At 40.8% G+C, this 27,418-nt stretch overlaps 2 protein-coding genes and 1 long non-coding RNA gene across 4 annotated transcripts in view; 2 read left to right on the top strand and 1 right to left on the bottom strand.

Moving 5' to 3' along the window:
* CadN2 (Cadherin-N2) overlaps positions 1–26,969 on the top strand; it is an 88,277-nt gene extending 61,308 nt beyond the window's left edge. For both annotated transcript variants that reach the window (NM_136011.4, NM_001042903.4), the window contains 11 exons: positions 3,002–3,117; positions 4,538–4,702; positions 7,435–7,572; positions 10,443–10,863; positions 11,335–12,243; positions 14,267–16,592; positions 17,017–17,187; positions 19,226–19,467; positions 24,384–24,605; positions 24,684–24,857; positions 25,316–26,969. In NM_136011.4, coding sequence (NP_609855.3) covers positions 3,002–3,117; positions 4,538–4,702; positions 7,435–7,572; positions 10,443–10,863; positions 11,335–12,243; positions 14,267–16,592; positions 17,017–17,187; positions 19,226–19,467; positions 24,384–24,605; positions 24,684–24,857; positions 25,316–25,635 — 5,204 coding nt within the window. In that variant the 3' untranslated portion in view covers positions 25,636–26,969. The remainder of the gene's footprint in view (positions 1–3,001; positions 3,118–4,537; positions 4,703–7,434; positions 7,573–10,442; positions 10,864–11,334; positions 12,244–14,266; positions 16,593–17,016; positions 17,188–19,225; positions 19,468–24,383; positions 24,606–24,683; positions 24,858–25,315) is intronic.
* On the top strand, positions 1,268–1,987 carry CG42830 (uncharacterized protein). The gene has a single exon (NM_001201905.2). The coding sequence runs from the start codon at positions 1,336–1,338 to the stop codon at positions 1,897–1,899; it is 564 nt and encodes a 187-aa protein (NP_001188834.1). The 5' UTR covers positions 1,268–1,335; the 3' UTR covers positions 1,900–1,987.
* Positions 20,246–21,528, bottom strand: lncRNA:CR43419 (long non-coding RNA:CR43419). Its single transcript, NR_047989.1, has one exon. It is a non-coding gene; the product is annotated as a long non-coding RNA:CR43419 (long non-coding RNA).
* Positions 26,970–27,418: the final 449 nt, after the last annotated feature.

Below are 27,418 nucleotides of genomic sequence, written 5' to 3'. Positions count from 1 at the left end.
CAGAACTAAATTCTATTGTATCATTCAAGTACAAATCAACTTGAAAAGAAAACATTAATGCTTTGTTATATTTGTGTTTTTTAATTACCGAAATATTCACATAATATAAAATACTATGCGTAACTTATATATTTAGATGTTGGAATTTAAATTCAAAGGTATCTACTGCCACAGCAACGGAGCCAAGTGTAATCCCTCTAGCAAAGGGAAACAGAGCCGGCGAACGGAAAAATAAATGGGCACACGAAATTTTTGAACTACTCGCTGAAGGAAGAGGATTTTAGCTGTGTGTGTGAGTCGCATAGAATATGAATTGAAGGCTGAGACCAACAAAACAGGGTCAGGACAAATCTCTTATGCGACTCCTTGCGTTGCCATGTTTGTGTCAACTTGGAAATACGAATGGAGCTGTAAAACTTTTGTGCCATTGCGTGCCACATTGCGAATTTATGAGCGAAAAGATTATTTATTTGAATGTGCGCGAGTGGTTGCCATGTGTTGAACAAATGTTGTCACATTCGAACCAGTTCGAAGAGTTCTAGGCGGCCAAACGAAACTCATTTATTTCCCTGGCTTCCCCATCACTTTAAGGACTCGTTTTTAAAGACCCTGGCTGGTGGCTGGCGGCTGGAGGGGAAACAAGGAGTCGCACAACCTTTCAGTGTGTGCCATAAAAACACTTATCCGACACCCCAACCTTCAAATAAAAAGGAAAGAACAAAAAATGAGCACACGAAGACCTAGAAAGATCAAAAAACCATGGTAAAAAGCGAGAATGTTGTTCCCTCCACTTTTTAAAATGACTTTTCATGCTAAATAAGTACACAAACAACATCGCAAAGCTTGCGAAGGACGAGCAGGGATACTTTTACTGCCTTTTCTGCTCCCATGTGAGCCTGGGTCTCTGGTGTCTGTATATTAATTTATTATCATTATCAGTGATTTAAAAATGGCGTCATGACATCGTAAATTGTAAATGTCATTGTCTAAGACTGGGGACTACTTAACACGACTCGCCTGAGCTACTCCTGATGTTCACGTTGTTGTTATAGTCTATGGTTTGAAAAAATTTAAAAACAAAAACAAATAGGTTTTTGGGGGAGACATTTCATATATTCTAAACAGAATATATAATCAATGTTTCAAGAGAGGGCGGCCAGAGAAGTTTTTGTTTAAATATAACACTGGTTAAATGTAATTTTGGATTGGATTTTCTAACGTAAGTATATTTTGAAAATTATTTTACCACAGACCACAGTAAGCATGGCAGTTTGCCTGTCGAATTGGAAGTGAACAGAACAAATCGAAAAAAAAATTAATAGCCAAAATATTAACATGAGTCACATAACTCGAAAGCGTTTACTAACTTTGGATGAGGAATCTCAGCATATCAATTCGACAAAACGATGTGGGAGCAACTGCATCGAGAAGATGTTAACAAAATGGTCCCGCCAAAGTATTCCAGGCGTCAATAGCATTTCGCGGAAGCGATCGTTTCCTTGGGAGGATAACTCGCCTGATATATTTCCCGCAAAACATTCACGAAAGCATATCATAAAAAAGAAGTCGAAAACAATTCACGAGCCAGAGGTCCCGATAGATTTTTTGATGGGACTGCCAGTATTGCTTGATAGTGACTTTAGTGATTCGGAGGAATGTCGCCCAAAATCAGAGATTCATGTGGCCAAACCAGAAACTGAAGATAACCGAGATTTGTTTACCTATCAGCAATTGAAATTAATGTGCTGCGAAATGATGAAACAATGCGAAGATCGGGTAGTACTGGAATATGAAATAGCATTGACTCAAAAAATGGCAGAGCAGTATGATACATTCATCAAGTTCAACCACGACCAATTGCAGCGAGAATGTGAACATAGGGCTAGTTATTTGTCTTAGACAGTTTGTTGTATTATTGTCTTATTAACTTGTTTCGAAAATTGTTTATGTGAGTTTAGCAAGAATAAAAGAATATCTCTTCGCTTATAAATTGTTTTTTTTACTGTATATACGAGTATATATGGCTGTTATAGGAAAATATCTTAAATGGTTTAAATTAGTGTAGAAATCTGTTTAAAAATCTCACGGAAACTCACTGATCAGCTCTCCAACTAATTCCTTAATTGCACAGAAAGCTATTATGGCCCACAAACAGCAAAAGTGGGCAACTTTTAATGCCTCAAAACTCCAGCTTCCTGACATCCTGCTCATCCAGTTCCAGTTCCCTTCCCCCGCTCAGCGAGTCGAGCAGGTTAAGCGATTTACGCGTCGCTAATTTACGCTAATGTTTGCCTTTCACATTTCCGCATAAATGCACAGACAATGTGGCAACGTCAGCCCCGACTCCTGTTTTCCACACTTTTCCCCACTGCACCCCTCATTCTACCACCAGACGTGTCCTGGTTGTCACATATGAGAGCGTTTCCATATTCTGCCAGCAAAGACAACACTTTTGCAGGCTGTTTAAACATGAAATAAGTAAATTATATGGCATCTTGTTGTGCCTGGCATTCTTATGAAACATTGGGGCCATGTCCTTGTGCTGACTCTCGTGGGGGAAAATGTTTTTTAATGAACTTAATTATTTCAGCTACCTCCGTGGGTGCCATTTTGTTTCTCTTTGACATTGTTCATTGTTTTTTTTATCTTAATTCAGTCTAAATTTGGTTGAAAGCTTCCTTTTTGTAGGCTCTTCAAATTCTCCAAACGAAATTGATACATACCCATTCGATAACTTAAAAAATTATCCATTAATAATGAATTAAATAAATTTTTGCAAATACCCAAACCACAAACTTAATTCTTTACAAAATTTCATCAACGCAGCTCTTTCGACTGCCGATCCTATTAAGTATTCAGAATCTTATTTTACTTAAATTGGATTAATTTTCATTACGCATACGCCGAGTGCTCCGCGAGTACTTTGTACACCAATTGAATTACTCGCTACAGTTAAATTTAATTTTTTTTTTAACGCCACGCTCTCATTATCTCTTTGCAGCGACGAATATTCGATACCAGATCACAGGCGGTAACATAGGCAATGCATTTGCCGTACAGAACACCACCGGTGTCATTTACGTGGCAAGTCCACTTGACTACGAAACGAGGCCAAGGGTAAGTAGTCGACTACTCTGGGACTTCCACAACTGCTGAAAGTCTGGTTTTTGCTACAAAACTAGTCTAAGCTGGGAAAAATGCAATAAGTTTAACAGACTTAGGGTCTTACTTTAGTAACACAAACTAAGTAACTTGAAAAGTTAAATATACCTTTTAGTAGGATTTACAAGAATTTTGTTACTTAAAAAATTATTCCAATGATTTATTGATGCCACATTGTTTTGGTTTGTGTATCCACTTGTCTATAAGTTGGTGCACATTTTTCTTAGTCCTAGTTTCTTCTACTAGGTCCTAACTTTCTGTTGCATGCATAATTTATGTATTTTTCCGCTTTGGCGATGGACAACAAAAAAGGAAAATATGTAAAACTATACAAAACTTTTCAGGGGGTTCGCCAAACTTTCGACCAGGCAAGTCAAGGCGTATAAAAAAATTAATCCAGAAAAAACGGAAAATTCGCTTACATGTAGCGTTTCTATCTCAAAAAACTTCTCGGGTACAGAGGATATATATAGACAGCTGGCGTTACATTTCCCATTGCGCATTTTTAACGTGATTGCTAACGCACTGATCTATCACTGAGAAAATCAGTAATGGGTTCTTGCTGCTTCCGAAAAGAAATCCAATCGAAACAAAATGGATACCAAAGAAAAGGTCAAATATTATTAATTTATGTAGATTTATAAGCAGCTGAACAAGGTTTTTAGTGCTTGTGCACTACATTTGTGTAAAACATTTATATATGGACATTAATATATTGGTTAGATTGAAGTATGAAAATTACTATTGAAGAATTTTTCTTTGTGGAAGAAAGGCAGTAACACATAGAAATCAGCAAGCACCATGCCCCGCATAGTCATCACCTATACGCAACTTGTTTTGGCACCCCAAACAGGACTGAAAATCCGTGTAGCTGTCAATATCCAGCCATGCAACAAGCAGTGGCAGTGCCACAACGGCCAAAACAACCAGCCACAGCACCCGGAACATGTGTTGCCAATTTCGTATTTGGTACTCCTTCTTTTCACTTTGTTTTGTTTTACCCGTGGAAATAAAAACTTCGCAGACCATTGATGCGAATTTGGCTTTTGTTGTTCAAATTTCAACACAACAGTGGCAGCCTGGTAATTGAAATAATTGAGTTTTGCTGATGGTCATTGCCTACCATCTTATTTTACGAGATGTGTCCATAGAACCATAAATGTATTTTTAGCTATTGAAACGTTTCAGCTAGTGACATTTGAATTTCATTTAAATGAATAAATTCCTTATTTATTTATGCCTGGCTTGACGTAAGCTTTATAATGTTAAAATGGGGAAATAATAATTTCTAAATTTCAAATAAAATATAAGCATTATCACTGTTGTGCTACAATATTTTAATAATTATTTAATTGAAATCTTTTATCTTCATCAGTATGAACTGCGCCTGGAGGCAACTCGCAATCGCAAAAATAACTACACCACCGTTGTGATCAACGTTCGCGATGTCAACGATAATCCACCGGTATTCGATCGTCAAACATATCGTACACAAATCACTGAGGAAGACGATCGCAATCTGCCCAAACGCATTCTGCAGGTTAGTTTTCAGGCGAAAAACCATTGCCTACTTTTCAGGGCAACACTTATCGCCTTATCGACTTAACGCAATTTAAATATAAATACCAGTGGCTGCGTAAGCCATACATTCAATACGTTAAATTTGCATAAAGTGCCAAAAAACTGAGCAATAAAAAATGAGGAAAAGAAAAACAGACCGAGCGCAAACACAATAGGCTGGGAAACTCAAGTGGCGAACAAATAGTAACTGAGAAAAAGGAATAAAGGCGGGGAAAAGGTTGGCAGAAAACTCTGCACTCGCGTGGGGAAATTCAGCCGTAAATATGCATAAATACTCATTCATTAATAACAACGTGATAGTTTCGCTGCGGCAGTAAAGTGCGTACACAAGCGCAAATACATATACATCAACTTCATGAGTACGCACACAGACCACTCACACACATATTTTCACAAGCGACTTTTATTCAAGCCATCATTTACCAACATAAAGGCCAGTGAGCAGAGAGTCGAGTTTATGGTCACATCAACATTTGAATACACTCTAACGGGTGCATAAAATAATGCGACACTTTTAGATTATCGAATGAGTAAAATGACGAAATTTGTGAGGCCTTATCTAAAGTTAAGTTCTATGATGTTTTTTTTTTTCAAGCAAATAAATCAAAGATGGTCAAATACAATCAACATAAATGATTCAATAGATTGCCGTTGCCTAGTTTATTACGTTCGGAGATATTTAATTATTTTTATTAAGGCAGATTTATTAATAACAGATAGTGACATTTGAATGATTTATTACCCGCACTTATTTTCAAGAGCATTTCATTAATGCCAACTTTTCCATATTTCTTTAACATTAAATACAAATTAAAATTGCACAGCTCAGCGGTCATGCCCAAACCAATAAACAAGAAACGATGAAAAACAAGGCGAATTTTTAATTACACATTTATGGCGGGCCAAAGTGCGACCGGAGGAGCATTGTCACGGCAGTTCCCATTATGGAGGATATGTATATGTTTTTTGCGTACAGCGTACATATACTACATACATATGAATATGCGGCAGTTGCACAGATACAAGGTGAATGGAATGCGTTTGCTGTCGCCGACACCTTTGGACTCAAATTGATTTCTGTGCTTAAAAAAAAGAAATGCAAATATTTTTTATATAAAGCGCAGCTCTGGCGAGGATTCTGTGTTTGAGTTTTGGCTGGCAAGGCATTTCAATTACGCCCATAAGTGTAGGCGGCGCGTGGAAAGGGATGTGTGGGCTTGTGGTTGCGTCCTGGCGAAAGGACAATGGCGCACGCTGCTCAAAGGATCGCTTCCGCGTCCGAAATGGGCGGGGCAGTAATAATGGGCACAATGATGGCACGTAGACAACTCTTTTGTCATATCAAATTGTGTTGAACATTTAACGTAAATTGTCGCATTGTGAATGTGCAGCGGATGGGAGCTGAAAATGGGAACGGGTGGAAATGGCAGGCACTTAACACGTGACGATGATTTAATGGGCCAAGGACCCATTGGATATTGCTACAATTTGGTTGTAATGCAACTGAAACTCGGTTTTCTTTCATTATAATAGAAAATGGGTTGCACACATGCATAACTTTGGCTTTGTTTCCACAATTCGCACAGACAATCCACCCAGATACTCCACTTAGCACACGACAAAGGCAGAGAGATAAGATTCAAGCTGAACAAGGCAATTATTGCTTTTAATTGACACGACAACTGTTTGAAGGATCTACAATCCTGTTGTTCTTCCCATAGGTAAAAAGCTTGCATTTGCTCCGCAGAGAGAAAAGTTAGTGATTTGAATACGTTGGTTTTGCAAGCTCTTTTTGCCTTTTTAAGGGGATTTTTAACTTGAGAAATGCAATATTTTAATTGCATTAGCTGCTCACATAACATAAATTCTTCGAGTGTACTTCTTGAATCCATAATCCTTAGCTTGCTTTCCTGCTTGTTGTTTAGAAGCGATTACAAGAAGTTGTAAAGTTTCCTTGTACATGTAAACGGCCAAGGAAAATGCAGTCACTTGATTTTAATACCTATTATTTCTAAATAGACTGAGGCAATTAAAATTCTTAAGGAATTTTTGAGTGCATTAGTGTTGCTATAGACTTGGAAAGCTTTTTAGTACTATTCCATTTAGTTGATTTTATTCAATTGCTCAATCCCCTAGAAGACCCAATCAAAGTCGATACCCATTTTGCCTATGATCAATTATTCCAAGAAAATGGTCCTAAATGCTGATTTAATTTACCAATCACAAAGCGAAAACGAAACAAAATAAAAATAAAACAATAAGACGAGAGAATAAACCGAAATCCGATTGAATAATTACATAAATCTCGGTTATATTAGCATTTCATTCCTTTTTTGTCAGAAAATATTTTGCTGCCATCGGAAGAGAGTCCAAAAAAAATGTGCAAAAAATAGTGGAGCAAAAAATCGGAGCATAAATTTACAAGCAATCTGACGGGCTAAAAGAAAAACACCTACCACGCCCACCGTCCAGATTTTCCAGCCCCCCCACCGGACTTTCCCCGATTTGACTTTCACGTTGCCCTTTATTGGACATTTAAAGCATTTGGCTCATTTGCATATTTGATTTATAGCCACCAATTTTATAAGCAGCGTCCAGTTCGGAATTCCACCGAATCTGAATCCCTATCCCCACCGTATAATGCAGTTCTTGTTACTAACCGTTCCCTATTCATTTTCCATTTCATTACAGGTCACAGCCACCGATGGCGATGTAGATAGACCAATAAATATTGTATATTTCCTGACTGGTCAGGGCATCGACCCTGATAATCCAGCGAATAGTAAATTTGATATAAATCGCACGACGGGCGATATTTTTGTTCTCAAGGTAAGTGAGCGCCCGTTCACCTCACGGGTCGTTTTTTAAACAGATTCCAATTTCGAGAGTCCCCTCGTAAAACGAGCGTAATAAAAGCCAGTTAAAATTTCGCGACGGCCCCGTTAACAGCAAACCGTGCAAATGGCGCGCAAATCGAAAAAAGCAGGAACAAAAACGGGGAAATAACTTTTTCCTTTGTGACCATTCTGGGGGCTACGTACTCCATAAGCCCCGGGAGGCTACTTTTTTTTTTGATAGGGGCTTCCCCTTGGCCGTTTACAATTGAGCCACAGTTTACGCTCGCACAATGGCGCAGTTTATATTGTGTGACGAGTGAACGCCTAAAAAAAATGAGTGGGGTCGCAACGATATGAAACTGAATATACCCTAACAATAAATGCTCGTGGAATGACATTGTAATCTTTGCCGTCACAAAAGGGAGAGTTTTGACCAAGTTCAGGGAAACATAACACATTTAATGGTTTTTTTTTAAAACATTTGCATTCGAACATACATTTTGGAACAGGATCCACATTTTAGGCTTTAAGCTTCTTTAAATTCGAATGTAAATGACCAAATAGAAACTCACAATAAGCGTTAAGCGATCTGGCAGGCCTTTAAAGTTTTTTTTTTCACTGGGCACTCGCGAAAAGATTGAAACGTTTTCAATATTTACCACTCTTCCTCGCTTTTCAATTGTTGTCATCCCCTACCACGCTGGGTTGTGCGACTTTTGTAAATTATAAAGCTCTCCACGCGGTTCGGTGGCGTATGATTAATTTAAAACTGTGTCAGACCGCACACACCAGGCATACACACAAATACCACACCCAATGGTGCATGAACGAACAAAAAGTAATGTCATTTAGATGCAAAAAACTGCCACCGTCGGTTGTCAGATACATAGACTCCAATTAATTTCAGACAAAGACCATAAAAACAAACGAGTCAAAGTGGCGCGAAACGCATCCTTTTAGTGTTGCTAACCTTAAGTTGTGGTGTAAGCTCTAATAAAATAACTACATTTAATTGGCCGCTGTAAAATAATTAAAATGCCTTAAAACTTTGAGATAATTTTAATCATGTCATTTTAAATAAGTCAGAAGCACAATCGCTATGCCAATATGTTCTAGATTATGACTTGGTGTTCAATTCTTATATTATCCTTATTCTTATCTTAACATGAAAGAACAGTCTAGTAGGTAACATAATCAGCAAAATAGCCAATAGCTTAAAATAGCCAAACATTTAACTGATTACTTATATTGATTTATTTTAAAGACAAACTTTTAGCTGGAAAATAGTTGCCAACACTATTGGGCATCCCGAAGCCGTTCAAAGTACGAGCCGCAAAAAACCCCACTCCGATTCGCATTCTGCATAAAATGTTCAAATGTTGCCGCTGGCGGTTCGCTTTATTTGTTTTATTGCTGGCGGATGGAGCAGTTCACTGATGCGATAGGGTTAAAGTGGGCTAGTGGGTAATGGGCGGTGGGCGGTGGGTGGTGGGCGGTAGGCGGCAGAGGGCGGGGCAGCGACAGCATGTGGCATTTGCGGTTTTGACGCTCTACAACCGACCACATGTAAATGACGTTCGTCGTTCGTTATTGGTGCGCGGTTGGCTGGCATAAAATTGTGTGTAAAATCAAGCGGCAAAATGGGCTTGGAATAAAAAGAGTTCAGTTTGGAGGGATCCGAGGTCCTTCGATTGGCGGATGGCACTTGCCGCCGACTGGCTGACGGCTTTTAATTTGTAATTGCGATTGCATTACGTGTCACGTGGCAGTAAAGCCAATTTTTTCCTGTTTTAATTGAGCGAGCTGGGTTTTAAAGTTTATTTGCCGACAGCTGAGAGAATGTCAATCAAATGCGTTGTCTGGTTAGCTACTAAAAAAGTGAAGTGAAATCTGGGTCACATAGAATAAAGGACAAAATCAAATCAAAATAGATTTATTGACCAGCATACGCATTACTTAAAAATAAATCTGAAGGGCTAAAGCATCACGATTGCAAATGTATATAGTACATTTAACATCACAAGACGTTACAATCGATTTACTTACAAGTATGCTCTCCCTCCTTCTATGAGCTTTTTGACCACCTAAATATGCTTGTAGAAATAACATATGAAGATTTTCTTGTGTCCTTAGAATAAATACAAGTCTTAGCTTTCATTTACTTCAATAAGACTACAGAATTAATTCATCGTAAAAGCAAATTGTCCTTCAAACCGACCACACATACTAGCACATTGAATACATTTCAAGTGTGTTCTATATGCATTAGCTGAGTAAGCAATGTTTAAGGGTAATTTGAATAGGGGCCAAATCCAGGCCAAGACCAAAAGGTTGACAGGGCCAAAACACTCGCACACACAAGCAACGCACAACAAACGAATGCTGAAGGGAATTTTCATCGAATGGATGGCTTTTATTTCGTCATTGGCAATGCAATTTCGTGTGGATAACTCATTTAATGAGAAATCTAATAACAGACTTCTGTGCGTAAGACCACCTACAATCGCAAAGCCACCAAAGCCAGATTAGGAGCAAACAACAAGCGATGGCCAACGGCTCAAGGGTTTCCAGGGTCTCCGACTGTGGCTCAGTTACAATTTACCAAGGGGCATAAAATAATTTGCAAACAAACAAACAGCTGCCAAATCAAATCTCCTTTCGATACAGTCGAAGAAATCGGTTAGCCTTAAGTAAGTTAAAATATTGCATATACCAATAAACTTTATCCATTAAACAAATTAAAAAAAAATGTGGAGAAAATAAGGTTTGAAAAGGAACATACATATACGATAATTTTTGGACTTCGAATACTTATTTCCAAATCTAGTTAATAAATAATTCGTGTGTACTTCCATTCCACAGCCCCTGGACCGAGATCAGCCCAATGGGAGGCCACAGTGGCGCTTTACAGTATTTGCCCAGGACGAGGGTGGCGAGGGGCTGGTAGGCTATGCGGACATCCAGGTGAACCTAAAGGACATCAACGACAATGCGCCGCAGTTTCCGCAGGGCATCTACTTTGGTAACGTGACCGAGAACGGCACCGCCGGCAGTTCGGTGATGACCATGTCCGCCGTCGACTACGACGATCCCAACGAGAGCACCAATGCCAAGCTAATCTACTCGATTGAGAAGAACGTCATCGAGGAGGAGACGGGGGCGCCCATCTTTGAAATCGAGCCGGAGACGGGACTCATCAAAACGGCTGTCTGTTGTCTGGACAGGGAGCGAACGCCCGACTACTCGATTCAGGTGGTGGCCATGGACGGCGGTGGACTTAAAGGTGAGTGGTTTACACACATTTGGGTCACGTGGCCGGGTGATTAGACTTGCTGCTTTGGGTCTTGGTATCAGTTCTCAGAAGTGTTGAATGACCAGAGGACAGCATTTATTGATTAGCTTAAACCTTATCCGATACTTATAAGATGTCTGAATCCAAAAATCCAAAGGACTTGGAAACACGATACCAGCTTTTAGACAAATAAGACTATATTGGCACTTAAGGATATTAAATACAGACTAGTTTGGTTGAAAAATAGATTACGAATTAAATTTAGTAAGGAATAGGTAGCTATGTATGGAGTTAACCATGGAGTTAACCATAACTCATCCTTCAGACCATCAATTTACCAAATACTGCAAAGTTTATCAAATGTTCCCCAGTAATTTGCCCATTTGTCTCCCACTGCATCTATCTGTTATTGACGCCCAACTGACGCACTTCGTCCGACTTGTTTGCTGTCCAATTTCGCAGGTACTGGCACCGCCTCCATTCGCGTCAAGGACCTCAACGACATGCCGCCGCAGTTCACCAAGGACGAGTGGGTTACGGAGGTGGACGAAACGAATGGCACTTACATCCCAGAGACGCCCATTCTCACGGTGACGGTTCAGGATGAGGACGAAACGAACACGTTCCAATACAAGGTGGTGCCAAACAGTGGTTTCGGGGCGGATAAATTTGCGATGGTTCGCAATGGCGATGGAACGGGCTCGTTGAAAATCATACAACCCCTGGACTACGAGGATCCGCTGCAAAGTAGTGGATTCCGGTTCCGCATTCAGGTCAACGATAAAGGCGACGATGGACCCGGTGGAAGTGACAAGTACCATGTGGCCTATTCGTGGGTGGTGGTGAAGCTGCGAGATATTAACGACAATGTGCCAAAATTCGATCGGGAGCATATAGAGGTCTCTATCTATGAGGATACGAAAGTGGGAACCATTCTCGAGCAATTTAAGGCCACGGATGCCGACCAGGGCGGTCACTCCAAAGTAGCATACAAAATAGTTCGTTCCACAAATCGTAAAAGACAATTTGCCATTAGTGATAGAGGAGCAGTGAGCATACAAAGACCTTTGGATCGGGAAACTCAGGATCGACACCATATTCAGATTTTAGCCATTGACGATGGCAGTCCTGCTCGAACTGCAACCGCAACTCTAACCGTGATAGTCAAGGATGTCAATGATAACGCGCCGACTTTTGCCCAGGACTATAAGCCCACTTTGCCTGAGAATGTGTCTGGTAAAAAAATTCTTGAGGTGGCAGCCAAGGATCCCGATGATCGACTAAGGGGCAACGGAGGACCCTTTACCTTTCGATTGGATCCTTTGGCCAGCGATGAAATAAAAGCGGGCTTTAAAGTGGAGTATGACCGAAGTAAGTACTTGAAAACATATTGTAGATAATATAGATAAAATAAACGACATTTTTTTTTTTGATTATTTAAAATGCCGAATGGCAAACTAAAACTTCTGGCTGTAATAAAAAACAACGGTTAAATGTGAATTTAATAGCACGTGTATTTAAGATAGCCTAGGGCAAATCGCTTTGCATCATTAATGATGCAAAAAATATTTAAACGCTCACTAAGCCCAACATCTGTCGAGTTAGCGCCACAAAAAATCGAATGGGAAATAATCGCTAGCACTTGAAAAATTACAATACAAAGTACAGCGTATATTTAATGCATATGCCTGATTAAAAATGTATTCAATGAGATATGTTGCTGCAATTTATACCAATTACGCATCTCATTTAAGTAATTATGCAAATTAATATCAAGCGAATAGGCAGCCTAATTTTTTATTTATTTAGAGTTTGCATTTGTTTATGGACCAATAATTAATTCAGCATCTGAAAATCAATTATATACTTAAACAACCCAAAGGCTTTTGGGTCAAATCGTTTATTGGAGAGACACTCTTGAAACTCAAACACGTGCCAGGTCAGCAAAAAATAAAAAAAAAAAATACTAATAAAAACAAATCAATGAGAAAGGTTCCTAAAGTAGAGGGACACACAGATACCAAAATGAAATGTGCCCTGAAATTCAAACTGGCAAAGCAGAAAAACTGGTCGAGAAAATTGAAAAACTTGCTGTCAATGTCAGCGACAGCATTCAAGTGACACCTCAAATTTTCTTTCATTTGATCGATTTTATTGGGGTGCTCTTGTTTTCCTTTTTTTTTTAATGTTTTTTGTTCAGGACTCGGGTTTTTGTTTCAAATAACTCCCAATAATGGCTTCACAAAAAGTATAGGGCAATTTCCATTTTACAAAAGAGGAGAGCAGAGAAAAAAATTTAAAATCAAGATTGTGAGAGTTGCTTTCTGTGTCAACCTGACTTAATGAATACACTAAGCCATATCTATTCATTTATAAAAATAATTTAGTGCTGGCCATTTTTTCCTTAATTTCTTATTCCGTCAAGGAATTCCTAGAGTAAAGGAAGTTTAGATTGAAACGAAAAGGAAAATAAGCCTGCTTCATAATCCAGACTAAAACGAAATCTCAAGCCTTTCTCGGAATTAATTCCGAGAATTAAATCTTTTGTTTTAATAAAATGCCCGACTAAAGCCTACGTTAAAAATTTTCGGTTTGACTGGAAACAAAACCTTTTAAGAATATTATAAAAAAAAATATTTGTACACGAAATTTGCACACAGATTCAATTTACTTCGTGGCTTTTTCCATTCATGTGCGTATTAGGCTTAAGATAAGCATAGAAAAAATTTTAAAAACTATAATACAAGTATTAGGTTAGAACTTCAGATTCGTGCATATACTCCTACCTTAGGGAAAACCCATGAAGGGAAAACACCAAATCGCAATGGAAACAAAGCCGCCCAAACATGGTCAACTGCACCAACCGAGATGAAGCCTCGAGGCTGAGTTCTGTCCACAGTTCCATCGCTTTCAGTTTCTCTGATTCTATGGCACATTTCGACCAATTTCTCTATCTCTCAGTTGGCTTTTACTGTGTTTTTTTTTTCTGTTTTTTGGTTACTAACTTTGTGGCACAAACAATGCTGATGATGCTGATTGTCTGGAACATAATTCAATCACCATTACTATGCAAACACTGTTTGGCTTAGCGTTTGATTTTGACTTTGATTGTGTGGCGATTGCCTCGAATGAATCGAATTGAATGGAGTGCCGAAGAGCGGAGGGAAAATTGCAAAAGTGGTTCAGTTTTGAATTGCAAGTTGTTTGATTTTGGCGTTTTCTGGTTAGTTTGGGAAATGCAGTGGAGCAGAAACGCGGTTTCCGATCTGTCGAATTTTGAAAACTGATTCGCTTTAATCTTCAACTCCCACGCAATTTATACCCATCAATTTAGTTAGGCTTTCATAACTTTTCTTGCTACTAAAAACACAATTAATTTAAATTATCATTTCAGGAGGTGACAATGAAAATGGGGTGGCCATCATTTCATCCCTCCGTCCCTTTGATCGCGAGGCGCAAAAGAGCTATGCCATTCCCATTGAGATCAAGGATAATGGAGCTCCTGCCATGACGGGCACCAGTACTCTAACCGTTACCATTGGCGATGTAAATGATAATAAAATGCAGCCCGGCAGCAAATCCGTATTGGTATATAACTACCAAGGACAGTCGCAGGATACGCCGATTGGCAGGGTCTATGTCAATGATCCCGATGACTGGGATGTGCCGGATAAGAAGTACTACTGGGAGGTTCAGGAGCACCAAAGATTTAAACTGGATACGGATACTGGTATTTTAACCATGAGAGCGGGAACGAGAAGAGGTCGCTATCAGTTGCGGTTCAAGGTCTACGATCGTGAGCATGGTCAGGAGGATATTCCTGCCAATCTCAGCGTTACAGTGCGCGACATAACAGCAGAGGCCGTTCAGCAAGCTGGTTCAATGAGGTTGTCTCACATAACCGATGAGGATTTCGTTAGAACTTGGAACCCGGTTAAGAATCAAGTAGAGCCCTCCAAGCTAGAGAGATTTCGCAACAAGCTGGCCGAATTATTGTACACCGATAGAGACAATGTCGACGTATTCAGTGTGCAACTTAAGGAAGGTTCTCCTTATCCCCTAACCGATGTCCACTTTGCAGCTCGATCTGCTACTCAGCAACCGTATTTCAAAGCAGTCCGCCTAAATGGTGTGGTCCAAATGCATCGTGAGGAGATTGAAAAAGACGTGGGCCTGAACATCACCATGGTCAATATAAATGAGTGCTTGCATGAAGGTAAAGGGAAGTGTGGCTCCAATTCCTGTACCTCCAAAGTTGAGTTGGGCAAAAAACCCTATACGGTTAGTGTAAATCGCACTGCTTTGGTGGGCGTTCGTTTGGACATTAGTGCTCAATGTGTTTGCCGGGCGAGGAACTTCACCCACCAGGATCACAATTGCAGGACCCACCTTTGTTATAATGGCGGTCGGTGTGTGGAAACCCGAAATGGTCCGAAATGCGTGGCCTGTCCGGTGGGGTACAATGGCCCGCGATGTCAGCAATCCACGAGAAGTTTTCGCGGCAATGGCTGGGCCTGGTATCCTCCATTACAACTCTGCCAGGAATCCCATCTCAGCTTGGAATTCATCACTCGCGTTGCAGACGGCTTGATACTCTACAATGGACCCATTGTCCCACCAAAGCCAGAGGAAACCGTGATCAGCGACTTTATAGCTCTCGAACTGGAACAGGGCTATCCGCGTCTACTCATCGATTTCGGCTCGGGAACTTTGGAGTTGAGGGTAAAGACCAAGAAAACGCTGGATGATGGGGTCTGGCATCGATTGGATATTTTTTGGGATACCGAAAATGTCCGGATGGTTGTGGACTTTTGTCGCACTGCCTTGGTCTCCGAAATGGAGGATGGCACTCCGCCGGAATTCGATGATAACGCCTGTCAGGCGAGAGGACAAATTCCGCCATTTGCTGAGTCCCTAAATCTAAATCAACCCCTTCAGTTGGGCGGACTCTATAGACAGCACTTCGATCAAACCCTTTACAATTGGCAGTATGCCTTCAGCTCCAAGGGCTTTGATGGTTGTATACGCAACGTTATCCACAACTCAGAGCACTATGATTTGGCTTTTCCGGCTTTGGCCAGGAATAGTTTTCCCGCCTGTCCGCAGACCGACGAAGTTTGCCTGAAAACCGAGCACACAGCTCGTTGTTGGGAGCATGGAAACTGTGTGGCCAGCTTGGTTCAGGCCAAGTGCCATTGCCAGCCGGGTTGGATGGGTCCTGGCTGTAATGTACCCACCATTCCGACGACTTTCAAGGCCCAGAGCTATGTGAAATTCGCCCTCAGCTTTGAGCCCGACAGATTTTCCACCCAGTTGCAGCTGAGATTTCGAACTCGAGAGCAGGGAGGCGAACTTTTCCGGGTTAGTGATCAACACCACAGGGAGTACGCCATACTGGAACTTCGAAGAGGCCACCTGCAGTTCCGCTATAATCTGAACTCCATGAGAAACGAGGAGCAGCTGCTCACCCTAACCGCAATCGCAGTGAACGATGGCCAATGGCATGTGATTCGCATTAGTCGATATGGATCGGCAGCTCTAATGGAACTGGATGGCGGGGAGTCGCGGCGCTACAACGAGTCCTTTCACTTCACAGGGCATCAGTGGCTGACCATCGACAAGCAGGAGGGTGTTTATGCGGGCGGCAAGGCCGAGTATACGGGAATCAAGACCTTTGAGGTGCAGTCCGATTTCCAGAGAAGCTGCTTGGACGACATCAGGTAAGCTCAAATGCTGATTAGAGCCAATTGCGTAGCAGAGATACACTCTCCAAAGGGGTAATACAAAATATGTCTTTTCGATGAAAAGAAAATGAATTCAATGAAATGAATTAAAAATGTTTAGAAAAAAAGCCAATTTAAGAGTAGAAAACAAGTAACAAGAAAATAAAAAATATACAGACTATTTCGAATTTGAACACAACTTGTAAAGTAAAAGTGTTTAAACTAAGAACGAAGTGGTATGCACTTAAAGCAAGATAAAAAGAAGCACACATGAATAGGAATCCAATAAATATATGGTACTCCTTAGCATCTTAACATCTGTTAACCAAAGATAAAGGAAAAGGACACAGTTTTATAGCCCATCGATTGCCGGCATTCATGCGTAGTTTTCCCATTTTTCCCCTCTCCCGACCAACAACAGGCTGGATGGAAAGCACTTGCCCCTGCCGCCCGCCATGAATGGCACCCAATGGGGCCAGGCGACGATGGCCCGCAACCTGGAGCGCAACTGCCCCTCGAACAGGCCGTGCTCGAATGTCATCTGTCCCGATCCCTTTGACTGCGTCGACTTGTGGAACGAATACGAGTGCACGTAAGTATAGACCTTTCAGTTGCACATCCTGGGCATTCGCTTTGTGAACGGTGCACAGTAATTTATTGGGCTTCCAATTTAATCATAGTTACCTTTGTTCGCCTTTGAAGGCAGGCCAAAAGTAGTAATTAAATCGCAGCAATATCAATTACAAATAGAATAACTATTTATTGGACAATAGTAGATCGAATTTACCTAATTACCTTGCAGACTTTTGGTTTTGTTTGACTTTGACTTGTGAGTCCTAAGCAAGGGAAACATAACTTTGGGTATTGAACGCCATTAGGGTAAAAGCAACCTGGAGTGCTATATGCATATCTATTTATTTCCGAGTAAGACTCCCTGCCATTTTCCTACTGCAGGCACACAGACAATGCCAAACAGCAAATTGACTTCGAATGCAAAACAAATAATATCAATTGTCATTGCCTGTCTGTCTGCCTTCGCTCATGCAACTCAGGCACCGCAAGAAATGGAAATATGCACTGAGAAAAATTGAGACACAAAAAAAAACGAAAGTATAGAAAAGATAGTGAGTAAATACAAAATTAATAAGAAACTAATTTAATAACTGAGAAAGAAGATGAATGACTTTAGTTTTTAGTCATGTCTTCTACGGCATAAGTTCAATATTTTGTAGAAGTTCTTTCTATCAAAGTATCCTAGTTCCTAAGCTTAAAAAATCTTGCCATCATGTTCATTGAGCTCGCTTCGACTATATTGTTTGAAAAAATGTGTATTTTCCGAGTGTTTGCACATGGAAATTTTCCCATCTACCCGGCTGGTGGGTTGGTCGGAAATCTGGGGCACGACTCGTGATCCTGGAGCTTCTGCTCCGCAACACCTCATCGGTGATGGGTCGCAGTGGCGTTAGAGGTGTGGGAGCAAGTGGATGTGGCGATGAAAGTGGCAGTTCCCTCGCCGAGAGCAGAGCACATTTTCCACATCATTAGTTTTGCGGAGTGACTCCATTTGAGAGCCGACGACAGCGGCGAGGACACTCAATCTGGCACTGCATCATGTCCTGTTCGCTCCTCCGCCGCCATTCGGTGGAGAAGACTAAGCACCCCAGCTGTGAGCTTCTCGCTCCATTTGCTTTCGGGAACGGGAACATCTGGGCCTGCTGCTTTTTAACACGTGTTCGCCAGGATAGCATCCTTGCGGTCTTTTATTTTTGATTTTTTAGGTGAAACGATGAAATTTAAATAGTGTCACACGCTTCGCCTTCAGGTGGCGACGTGTCATAAATTATGCTTACTTTAGCCTCAATTTCGTTGCCAGTTGTGGGCAGCAGTTCACGCAGTGCTCTGCTGGAATTTGTGTCACTCACTCAGGACACTAAGATGTCGGACAAGGAGCTGTCCTCAATTGGAATACGAAATGACTTCAATTTAAATGTGCACAATGTGTGCGAGGGGTGCATTCTCCTCTGCGCGCTTAAAGCTTTAATTTCCCCATCGCTGAGTTGTCCAGGGATTTCAGTCCAACCAAAACTTCACGCCCTTAATGCGCTTTGGAAAATATTTGAGAGGGCCCCGCTCATGGGGGAAATTATTCTATCCCTTGGTTGCACAACTTTGTGTGAAAATAAAAAGTTTTATTTCGGGGAGAGATGCGCAGAACAAAGGCGCACTTTACAATGTTCCGCTTTCGAAAATTTCGAAAGCCTGAATTAAATTCTTTTTTTTTATACACATAAACAATTATTTTTAAATTTTACTGACTTAAAATACACATATGTTTACTCATTCTTAGTACTACAAATATTTTTAATTGAAAATGTGGTAAAAAAAAATATTTAATTTGTTTATTTTATAAAATCATTGTTAATTCTGTGTTTAGAATGTTTGACTTTTGGAAATCGGAGAAAAAAGTAGCGACAGCATACATTTTCCATCCCATCCTAGTGTTTTGTTATTTAGCCGAGAGTGTGGAAAAAGAAGGAGGGAAATCTTTGTGGCATACGTTTTGCCCTCCGTTGCAGTAATCGCCTCTGAATTCGTAATAACTCTCCCGTTCGCCGAATTTGTCGTTTCAGTTGCAGCGAGGGTCGCATCATGTCCTCGGACACCAAGGGATGTGTGGACCGCAACGAGTGCCTGGACCTGCCATGTCTGAACGGAGCCACCTGCATCAATCTGGAGCCCCGGCTGCGGTACCGATGCATTTGCCCGGAGGGCTACTGGGGCGAAAACTGCGAGCTGGTGCAGGAGGGACAGCGCCTGAAGCTGAGCATGGGCGCCCTGGGGGCCATATTCGTTTGCCTGATTATCATACTGAGTAAGTAGAGTGATGGGTGAGGGGTGAGGGGTGAAGTGTGACCGCAAGTGAAGACTAAATGCACCCTGCTACCCCAAAGCCCCACCCACTGAGTCGCTAAGCGGCTCGCCGAATTTTTCCCCATTCATGTGTGACAATTAAGCGGCTTAAGCAGCAACATTTTTGCTTGGCCTCCAACCCAAAAACCCACACCCTTCTTCCCTGTTAATGCAATTTGCTGGGGGAAGCCCTTATTCCAAAAAAAAAAAAACAAGAACCGAAAAAAAATACAACGGCACTGACATCTGTTTGGACAGTCGTGGCCGAGTGAGGCTAAAAAAATAAAAAAAGGAAGGGGTTAACATGGGAGGCAGCCATGCATTTTCAACAACATAAAGTGGCAACAAATCTTGTATTCGTTGCTTTATTTTTGCAACACTTTTTTATGCCCAGACAGGGGCAATTTGTTGGTTTAGCTGACAAAAAGGGAGCATGGAAATATTTGCATAGTGGCTAATTAAGCTTGGCAAAAAGTGCAGGAAAGTTTCGTGTTGCCTGCGGAGCTCGTACAAATTTTCTAGGAAATTTCAAGACGTAAATGCTATTTTCCATTTATAAGCCCTATTTTAACAGATAAACATTAATTGTTGTCCAAAGCTACAAAAAAAATAAACAACATTATCAATAAAAATAATCTATTTATTTAATTTTCAATTTTTTGCAATTACAACTCCATTAATCCTATTAATTAAATGACTATTTTAGCCTAAGCGTAGCGAAAAAAAAAAATAAAAACTATAATTCTTAGCTGGCTTTTAATCGCTGCCTAAGCCAATTAGGACCATTTTATTGCTTGAAAAAATCGCAGAGAATATAATAAAATTTCAACAAAACTCGGGGCACTTAATGGATTTTGCGAACGAGCGTTAAGTGGCTTTGGCCATTCGGTTATTTTTGCCACTCCGCATTTCGCAGGCCAATGCAAATGCGTTTTCTCGTACGCAATGCACGACAATCTATTTTCGTTTCGCCAGCTCGTCTGGGATTTGAAGGGATTTTCAATTAGCGCCACACTGTGGGCCCTGTTTCGGATGGCTTTTATCTACACATATATTTCCGTGAATTCTGGCAAACGCCGTAGGCCATTTACTTTGGGCCACATTTAAAAGTGACGCTGATTTATCCGGCCGCGTTTGGGCCAACTTTAATGAGTACTTGCGCCAAAGTTGCAGCTGGGTACAATCGTGGCAACAACAAAAGGCCAGGGCCGAGCTAATTAGTCGCTGCTAAGGCAGATAATTACACGGTTCGCTGCGGGCGGGAAAACAAAGGCCTAAAGTGGCCATAAAACCGCTAAACCGCAAAATAGGCGCAATAAATAAACGGCGAGCCGTCGCACAGAAGTACTTTCATCTGCGCGTCCTTTCCATTTTTTTTTTTTCTTTATGATGTGAAAATATCTGAGGAGCCGAAGACATAAAATCTGACAGCCGCAGTCCTGTCCTGCCCAGTTTGTTTTGATTCGCCGTAAAGTGGCGTAAAGTTCCGGTCTTCCGGTGTTGTGGGAGTTTGGGAGTGCAGGGGTGGGTGGTGGTAAAACAAACTAAATAATTATCCAGCATTATTTACAGTCGACGCTTTTTCATGTCCTGTCCGTGCGCAGGAGCTAAGGATGCTCCAGTGTAATCTGTGAATCGCTGAACTGTATTTTAGCATAAAGTTTCAAGTGTCCGAGTGGAGCAAGTACTGGGGAACTGAACTACAAGCATGATGAGCTGACCTGGTCAGCAAGTTCAGGCCGGGCAGCAACAAGATATTACCCGGTCCTTGGTCCTTTTACAGTTAAGTGCAAACAAAGGCCGTTAAAGAGCTTTCGGTCCTCCCAAGGCTTTTGTTCATCTTGCAGGATATTTTTGGCTTTGTTTTTGCTAGTTTTTATGTAGGTTAGACGATGCTGCTCCCCTCTGCCATCTCCTCCGGCTGTTGTGCAGCACTTTTTCGGGCTCTTGCTCTTGTTTTATTTTTCTTGTCGGAGGTAATGTTGATTAAAGGTTGATGAATGAACAGTTGGCCCTGGCCTGCTTAGCAAAACACTGTGCCATCTATATGCCAAACTGCAACCTTTAAAATGGGCTTTCATAAGGTATTTTTGGTTCAAATTAAAGGAGCAGATCGGTCAGCTTGATAATTAAGTTTAGTGCTTTGTTGAGCAGTTGAATTTGGCAGCACGTTTCGACGGGAAATTAAATTCACAACTTTCCTCTGGGCAAAAAAATATTTATTTAGCACGTTTTAACGTTGGCGTACCAATTTAATTGTGTTTCTAATTGCTGCTGGGTCTACAAAGAGAAATTAAATTCTGAAAACAGGTGGACGTTTTTTGTTTCATCCTGCTCTTAGTTCCCTTCACTTAACTGCGAATTTATATCCACCGCTGCCAAAACAAGTAAAAATTGTCCTGGCTCATGATCAAAGTTTATGAAATTTTCTCTGATTTGCGAAAGTTTCGAAAACAGATTTGGTTTGCTTCGCTTTTGGACGAATTATCGAAGATTTCTGTTGGCTCTTTCTGGATGGGGTGGCACATTAATAGCAAAACTTGTGCGGCAAGATAATTTAGAAAGTTTTGTCGCTCCTTTCTGCGGCCAGAGACAAATTTAATGCACTTCAAGCCATGGCCAAGAACTGGTAGTAAACTATTTTCGGTTCAATTCGGTACTCGGTTGCGGCTTTGGGTTTTGCGTCCTGCTGCTGTTGCAACTTTATGCTGTAATTGTTGCATTAAACTTTCCAGCACCCAGAGACACAGAACGACTTGAATCGGGGTGTATGGTAGTGGGAGTTCCGATGGATGGATAACATAGTGGCTCCCCACTTTGACAGTCATTTGCAGCTAAGCGGATTACAAGTCGGCCAAAAACATTCGCATTCCAAATGCACATTTCGAGTGACTCCGAGTCGTTGTAGCATGAAAACTTGTTAAATTCGGTGTCCTTTCTGCGTTTGCCTTTATACTTTAGTTTGCTTAAGTAGCATAAAGTTATTAATAAGTTCCCTCCACTCAGCCACTGCAACATATTCTCGGAAACTGGCGAGCACTCTCCTTCTGTTTGTCGAGTAAACAGGACTTTTGCTCAGAAGAAATACAAAAAACATGAAACGATGGTAGCTTCCGCAAGTCGTAGCTTTTATTCCCTTACCGTTAATTCCTTGTATATCAAATACATCGAAAGTACGATTTCTTTTTTATTATTTTCAATTTATTTGCATATATCCAAAATTATACATATTACCGATTCATCATGTTTCGACTTTCAATAGAAAGGAGACTTTTGGGAAAGTTTCACGTAGACAGATTTAAAACTTAGGCGCTAGTTCGCTTAGAATTGAACAGACGGACGGAAAAACGACTCTGCTCTTGATACTGATCAGAAATATATATACGAGAATGTCTCCTTCAGTGCATTGCAAGTTTCTGACTGAAATCCAAATTCCCCCTGCAAGAGTATATAAAGACGACCGCAAAAAGAGAAACTCACTCGTAGACTTGCATTTTATCATTTGCGCTTCAGTTGACAGGAATATTAACTGGGCTCCGGCACAGAGGGGTTAAGCAAACAGCTAAGTAAAAATAATTAAAACTCTGGCACGACTTCTCCAAAATGACAAGCCCGCCAAGGATGTTTCCTTCGGATTGCCCAAGCCCGTTTTTTTTTTTTTTTGGTTTTTAATGCCGCTGCATTTCTTTTGGGCTAAGCGGATTCATTAGTTGCAATAACTGCCAGCTGACTTTCGCAGAGACAGGAACAAAGTTCATTTATAAGAAAAGAGCATAAAGCATTTCTCTACTGCCGAGTTGATTTCCTGTAATTGATAGCACTGAATGAGGCCTTGGGATCATTATAAGCTTAAATGTCAGATGCTTTATTTGTTTTCACTATTCCGGGAACCCAATCTTATTAAGGGCCGCTAAATTTCATTTAAAACGAAACCTTTTATTGTTTAATTAATTTAATCCAACCTAGAGCTGTCATCCTTTTAACGCACTTGCAGTGGTATATTGATTTCAGTCAGTCAATTAAATAGTGACAAAAAATATAATATAAATAGAAAATGAAAAAATTAACCCTTCGTTGGTTTTAATTATGAAGAGCTTTAGTTCGGTATGTGTCTGTTATTAGACAATATATCATTTCCACTATATAATAAAGCTTGTATAATAACAGTTGCAAAATTTATTAAAAATCAAAAAAATTACATATTTTATATCATGAAGTTCGCATTATTGCAAGGGTATATAAACTTCGGCTGGCCGAAGCCAGCTTGCTTTCCAGTTAAAAATATTTTTTATAAATGTTCATGTAAAGTTTGGGATGGTTACAAAAGCTTCCCAACCTTTCATATTCATAAAGTTTAAGCGTGCTTTTTTTATTTTCTGCATAAAGCTGAAGTGTGGGAACGCGAAAGCAAAAACAGACAAACATTTTTCGTACATTTAATTACCTTCATTAAATGAAAATGAAGCTGTTGTTGTGGCACTGACAGTTCACAGACACCCAACAGACTACCATTCTTTCTTTAGGTTTTTGTTGCACAATTCCAGTTAATTTTTTTGTTGCAAAAAAAGGAAAACATAAAACAAAAAAAGGCAAACAGGAGAAAAACAAGAGTAGATGGTGTTCAAAAGTATTTATTTAAGATGAGGCAAATAAAAGAAACTACGAGGAATGATAATATAACTACGCAGCTCGAAGTTGAATTGTATATTGGACAAAATTCTTATATTTAGACTTTATAAATTCTAAGATTTAACTCATTAAACTTAGTTAACTGACTAACGCATAAACTCCATTTAATTTCTAGTTATATTAAAAGTAAAATATAACTTTCGCATTAAGAATCTTGCAATTAACCTATGTTCTCCACCTACCTTGCAGTTCTCGCACTGATCTTCGTGCTATATAGTCGCAAACGCAAGACGACCAAGAAGAAGAAGCGCTCCGGACCCGAGAAGGATGTCCGCGAGACGGTCATCAGCTACGAGGACGAGGGTGGCGGCGAGGACGACATGACGGCCTTCGACATTACGCCACTGCAAATACCAATCAGCGCACAGGGAGGACCGCCGGACATCGCCGCCTGCAAGATGCCCATAATCTGTGAGTAAACGGGGCACAGAGAGTGCCCGAATCCCGGCTGGGACATGGCCAAGTAATTGGGCGGTTGTTTGCACTTAGATCCCGTGATGACGCTGCTGCCACCTGGCCAGGAACTGAACGTGGCCTATCTGATGGAGGAACGGAAGCAGCGCATCGACAAGGACAACAACGCACCGCCCTTCGACGACCTGCGGAACTTCACCTTCGAGGGCAGCGGCAGCATCGCCGAGTCACTGAGTTCGCTAGCCTCCGGTAAGGACATCTCATATTTTTTTAGCACTTTAAGTAAATCCAGAGAAAACATTTCGAGCATTTTAAACTGGAAAGGTCGAAACTCAAGAATTCAAGTTCATGGAACTCCCTTACTTTAATTGCAAATTACACCACGTTCTTGTATTGAAACGAAGATTTTTATATTTTAATTTTTTAAAGAGAAAACTCGGTTAAATAAATGATTTTTTCCACTAGCTTTCTGAGCTTGTAGTACGAACCATTTTTCGTGAATGTTCTACCTTGGCATAAATGTTAAACCGAAATTGTCCCTTGACTCCCGTCTGCATTTAAATTATCTAAAATCACCTTGAGTACGAATTAGATTTCGGGGTTCAATCAAATATCGTAATTTTACGGCCATTTCCGACACATCCTTTGCCCCACCTTCCGCAGAAATCGCTTAAACTCACTGCTCGCTCTCCCCTGTGCAATTCCAGGCACCGATGATGAGAATCAAGACTTTAACTATCTACAGAACTGGGGTCCACGTTTCAATGCCCTGGCCGCCATGTACGTGCACGATAAGGCGAAAGCCAGCAGCCAGCTGCCGTCGGATGGCGGAGGAGGATCTGGAGATGGACCTGGACCTGGAGCCTCATCATCATCGCCGTTGGGAGGCGGTGGCACGGGAGGTGGATCTGGGATTCCAGGCAATGTCCTTGCCGTCGTCGCAACGGGAAGTGGAGCAGGTCCTGGAGGCGGCGGTGGTAGCAGTGGGTTGATGCCACTGCCCGAGGTCGACAAAGTTGTATTATAAAAATAAATAGTTAAGTTGTAGTTAAAATGATGTTTCAGCTGTAAGCACGATGATGGGGGAAATCCTCAAACCGAGACAGGTGTTTTGTGTGTTCGTGTGTCTGGTTAGGATTAAATGTATGTACATGTGGCTAACTGTGGAATTTAAGACTAACTTAAGGTTTTAGATGTTTCTCACATATATGTTTATAGCTCATTTTCGGAGCAGAGACACTTAATTTACTATTTTGCTCAAACTCCTCTGTTGAGTTCGTTCTGTTACCTTTTTACCAATTAATCGGGAAAAAAGTAATGAAAATTATCCGCTCTGTTAAGTTTCACTATTGATAACTGTGTGTATTTGTTAAACGGTTAAAGATGATTAATTGATAAATTAACTTATTTATAGTGTATCCACAAAGTTTTGAAAACTTTAAGAATCCACTACAACGCGTTAGCGTATAACTTTCCCTGTCCACCTTCTTTCGAACATCTTTCTGTGTCTTCCTTTCAAGGATCATCATCTCGATGACATTCAACTGAACCAACTGAGAAATCAATGAATAGTTCTACGAAATATATTATATGAGTACATTAAGCATACTACAATGAAAAAGAGTTTATAAAACTTGATATACATTAGTTAAAGACCATGTACTATAAATACGCCGTTAACTCTCTAGCACGTAAGTTGAACCAAACTAAACCGGAATTCGGCCAACTCCCAGAAAATGTGGAGCAGTGCAACATTTGTGTGCCGCCGACTGGGGAACGTGCCCGATTGCCAACAGGAGCCAGGAGCCAGGTGGCATCTGAAAACCGGGAAAGTCGGGCTGGGAAAGCAGCGCTGAAAGCTGCGACCGAACCCACGCAGCCACAAAAGCTTGCAGAACGAGGAGGAAATTTAATAAAAGTACGAAAATCATAACTAACTTGGGTGAAAATTTAAGGTAAATGGGGGAAGCTCTACTGTAACATAATTTTGTACATATTCACTTCTGTAATTCTACGAATAAATTAATGGCTATTATAGCATAGAAATGAAAACGAAACAAAAAAATAAAACAGAACAACTAATAGACTAATTAACAACAATTAAACCTATATTTAATTACCGGGAAACGGAAGCCGAAACCAAATACGAGTGTTGATCAAACCAATTTCATATTTCTGCATTTACTAGCAACTACACAACCGTACGGAAAATGAAAATATTAATAATAATATTGTAATATGAGTCATAAACGAAGCAAATGGTTAATTACATTTACGTTAGTTAATGGACAATTTGTTAGTAGCTAGCATTTAAGCATAATTTTTTAAAAATCAATAAAGCCCCAAAAAAATATGTGTATCAAGCTCCATGTACAGCCTAATTTCCATGCCAATATCGCTTGCACTTCTCGCCAGGATTTCTGGATGCCAGCCAATCCGGCAATCCGCTTGTTGACACTGCCTAATGATGCTTGGTGCCTCCACTTCCGGCCCAGACATTGCGGCATTTGGTGTCCTAAACGCGCCGCTAAGTCCCGGCAAAGGTGTCCAAATGGAAGCCGCAGAAAGGAAGCCACTTTGGGCGCCTCCTCCGAAAGGCAAAGTTCAACGGAGCGTTTGACAGGGCAACATGCATTGCCTCTTACAGAAAACCAGAAGCTGTCAGCCAACTGGATGAACCTCCGCCAGTTTTGGGGGCAATCTCTTCTAGGCCGTAAAAAATGTTGAGCAGTGACCTTTGAAATTTTTCGGTTCAGGTCGCCTGCCCTCCTCTTCTATTTTGTTCCCCAGCCATAGATTTTCCACGGGGG

The sequence above is a fragment of the Drosophila melanogaster genome, chromosome 2L, assembly GCF_000001215.4.
Source record: "Drosophila melanogaster chromosome 2L".
Classification (NCBI taxonomy): Eukaryota; Metazoa; Arthropoda; class Insecta; order Diptera; family Drosophilidae; genus Drosophila; species Drosophila melanogaster.
The sequence above is the reverse complement of the archived record's forward strand: the minus strand, read 5'-3'. Positions and strand labels throughout refer to the sequence as shown.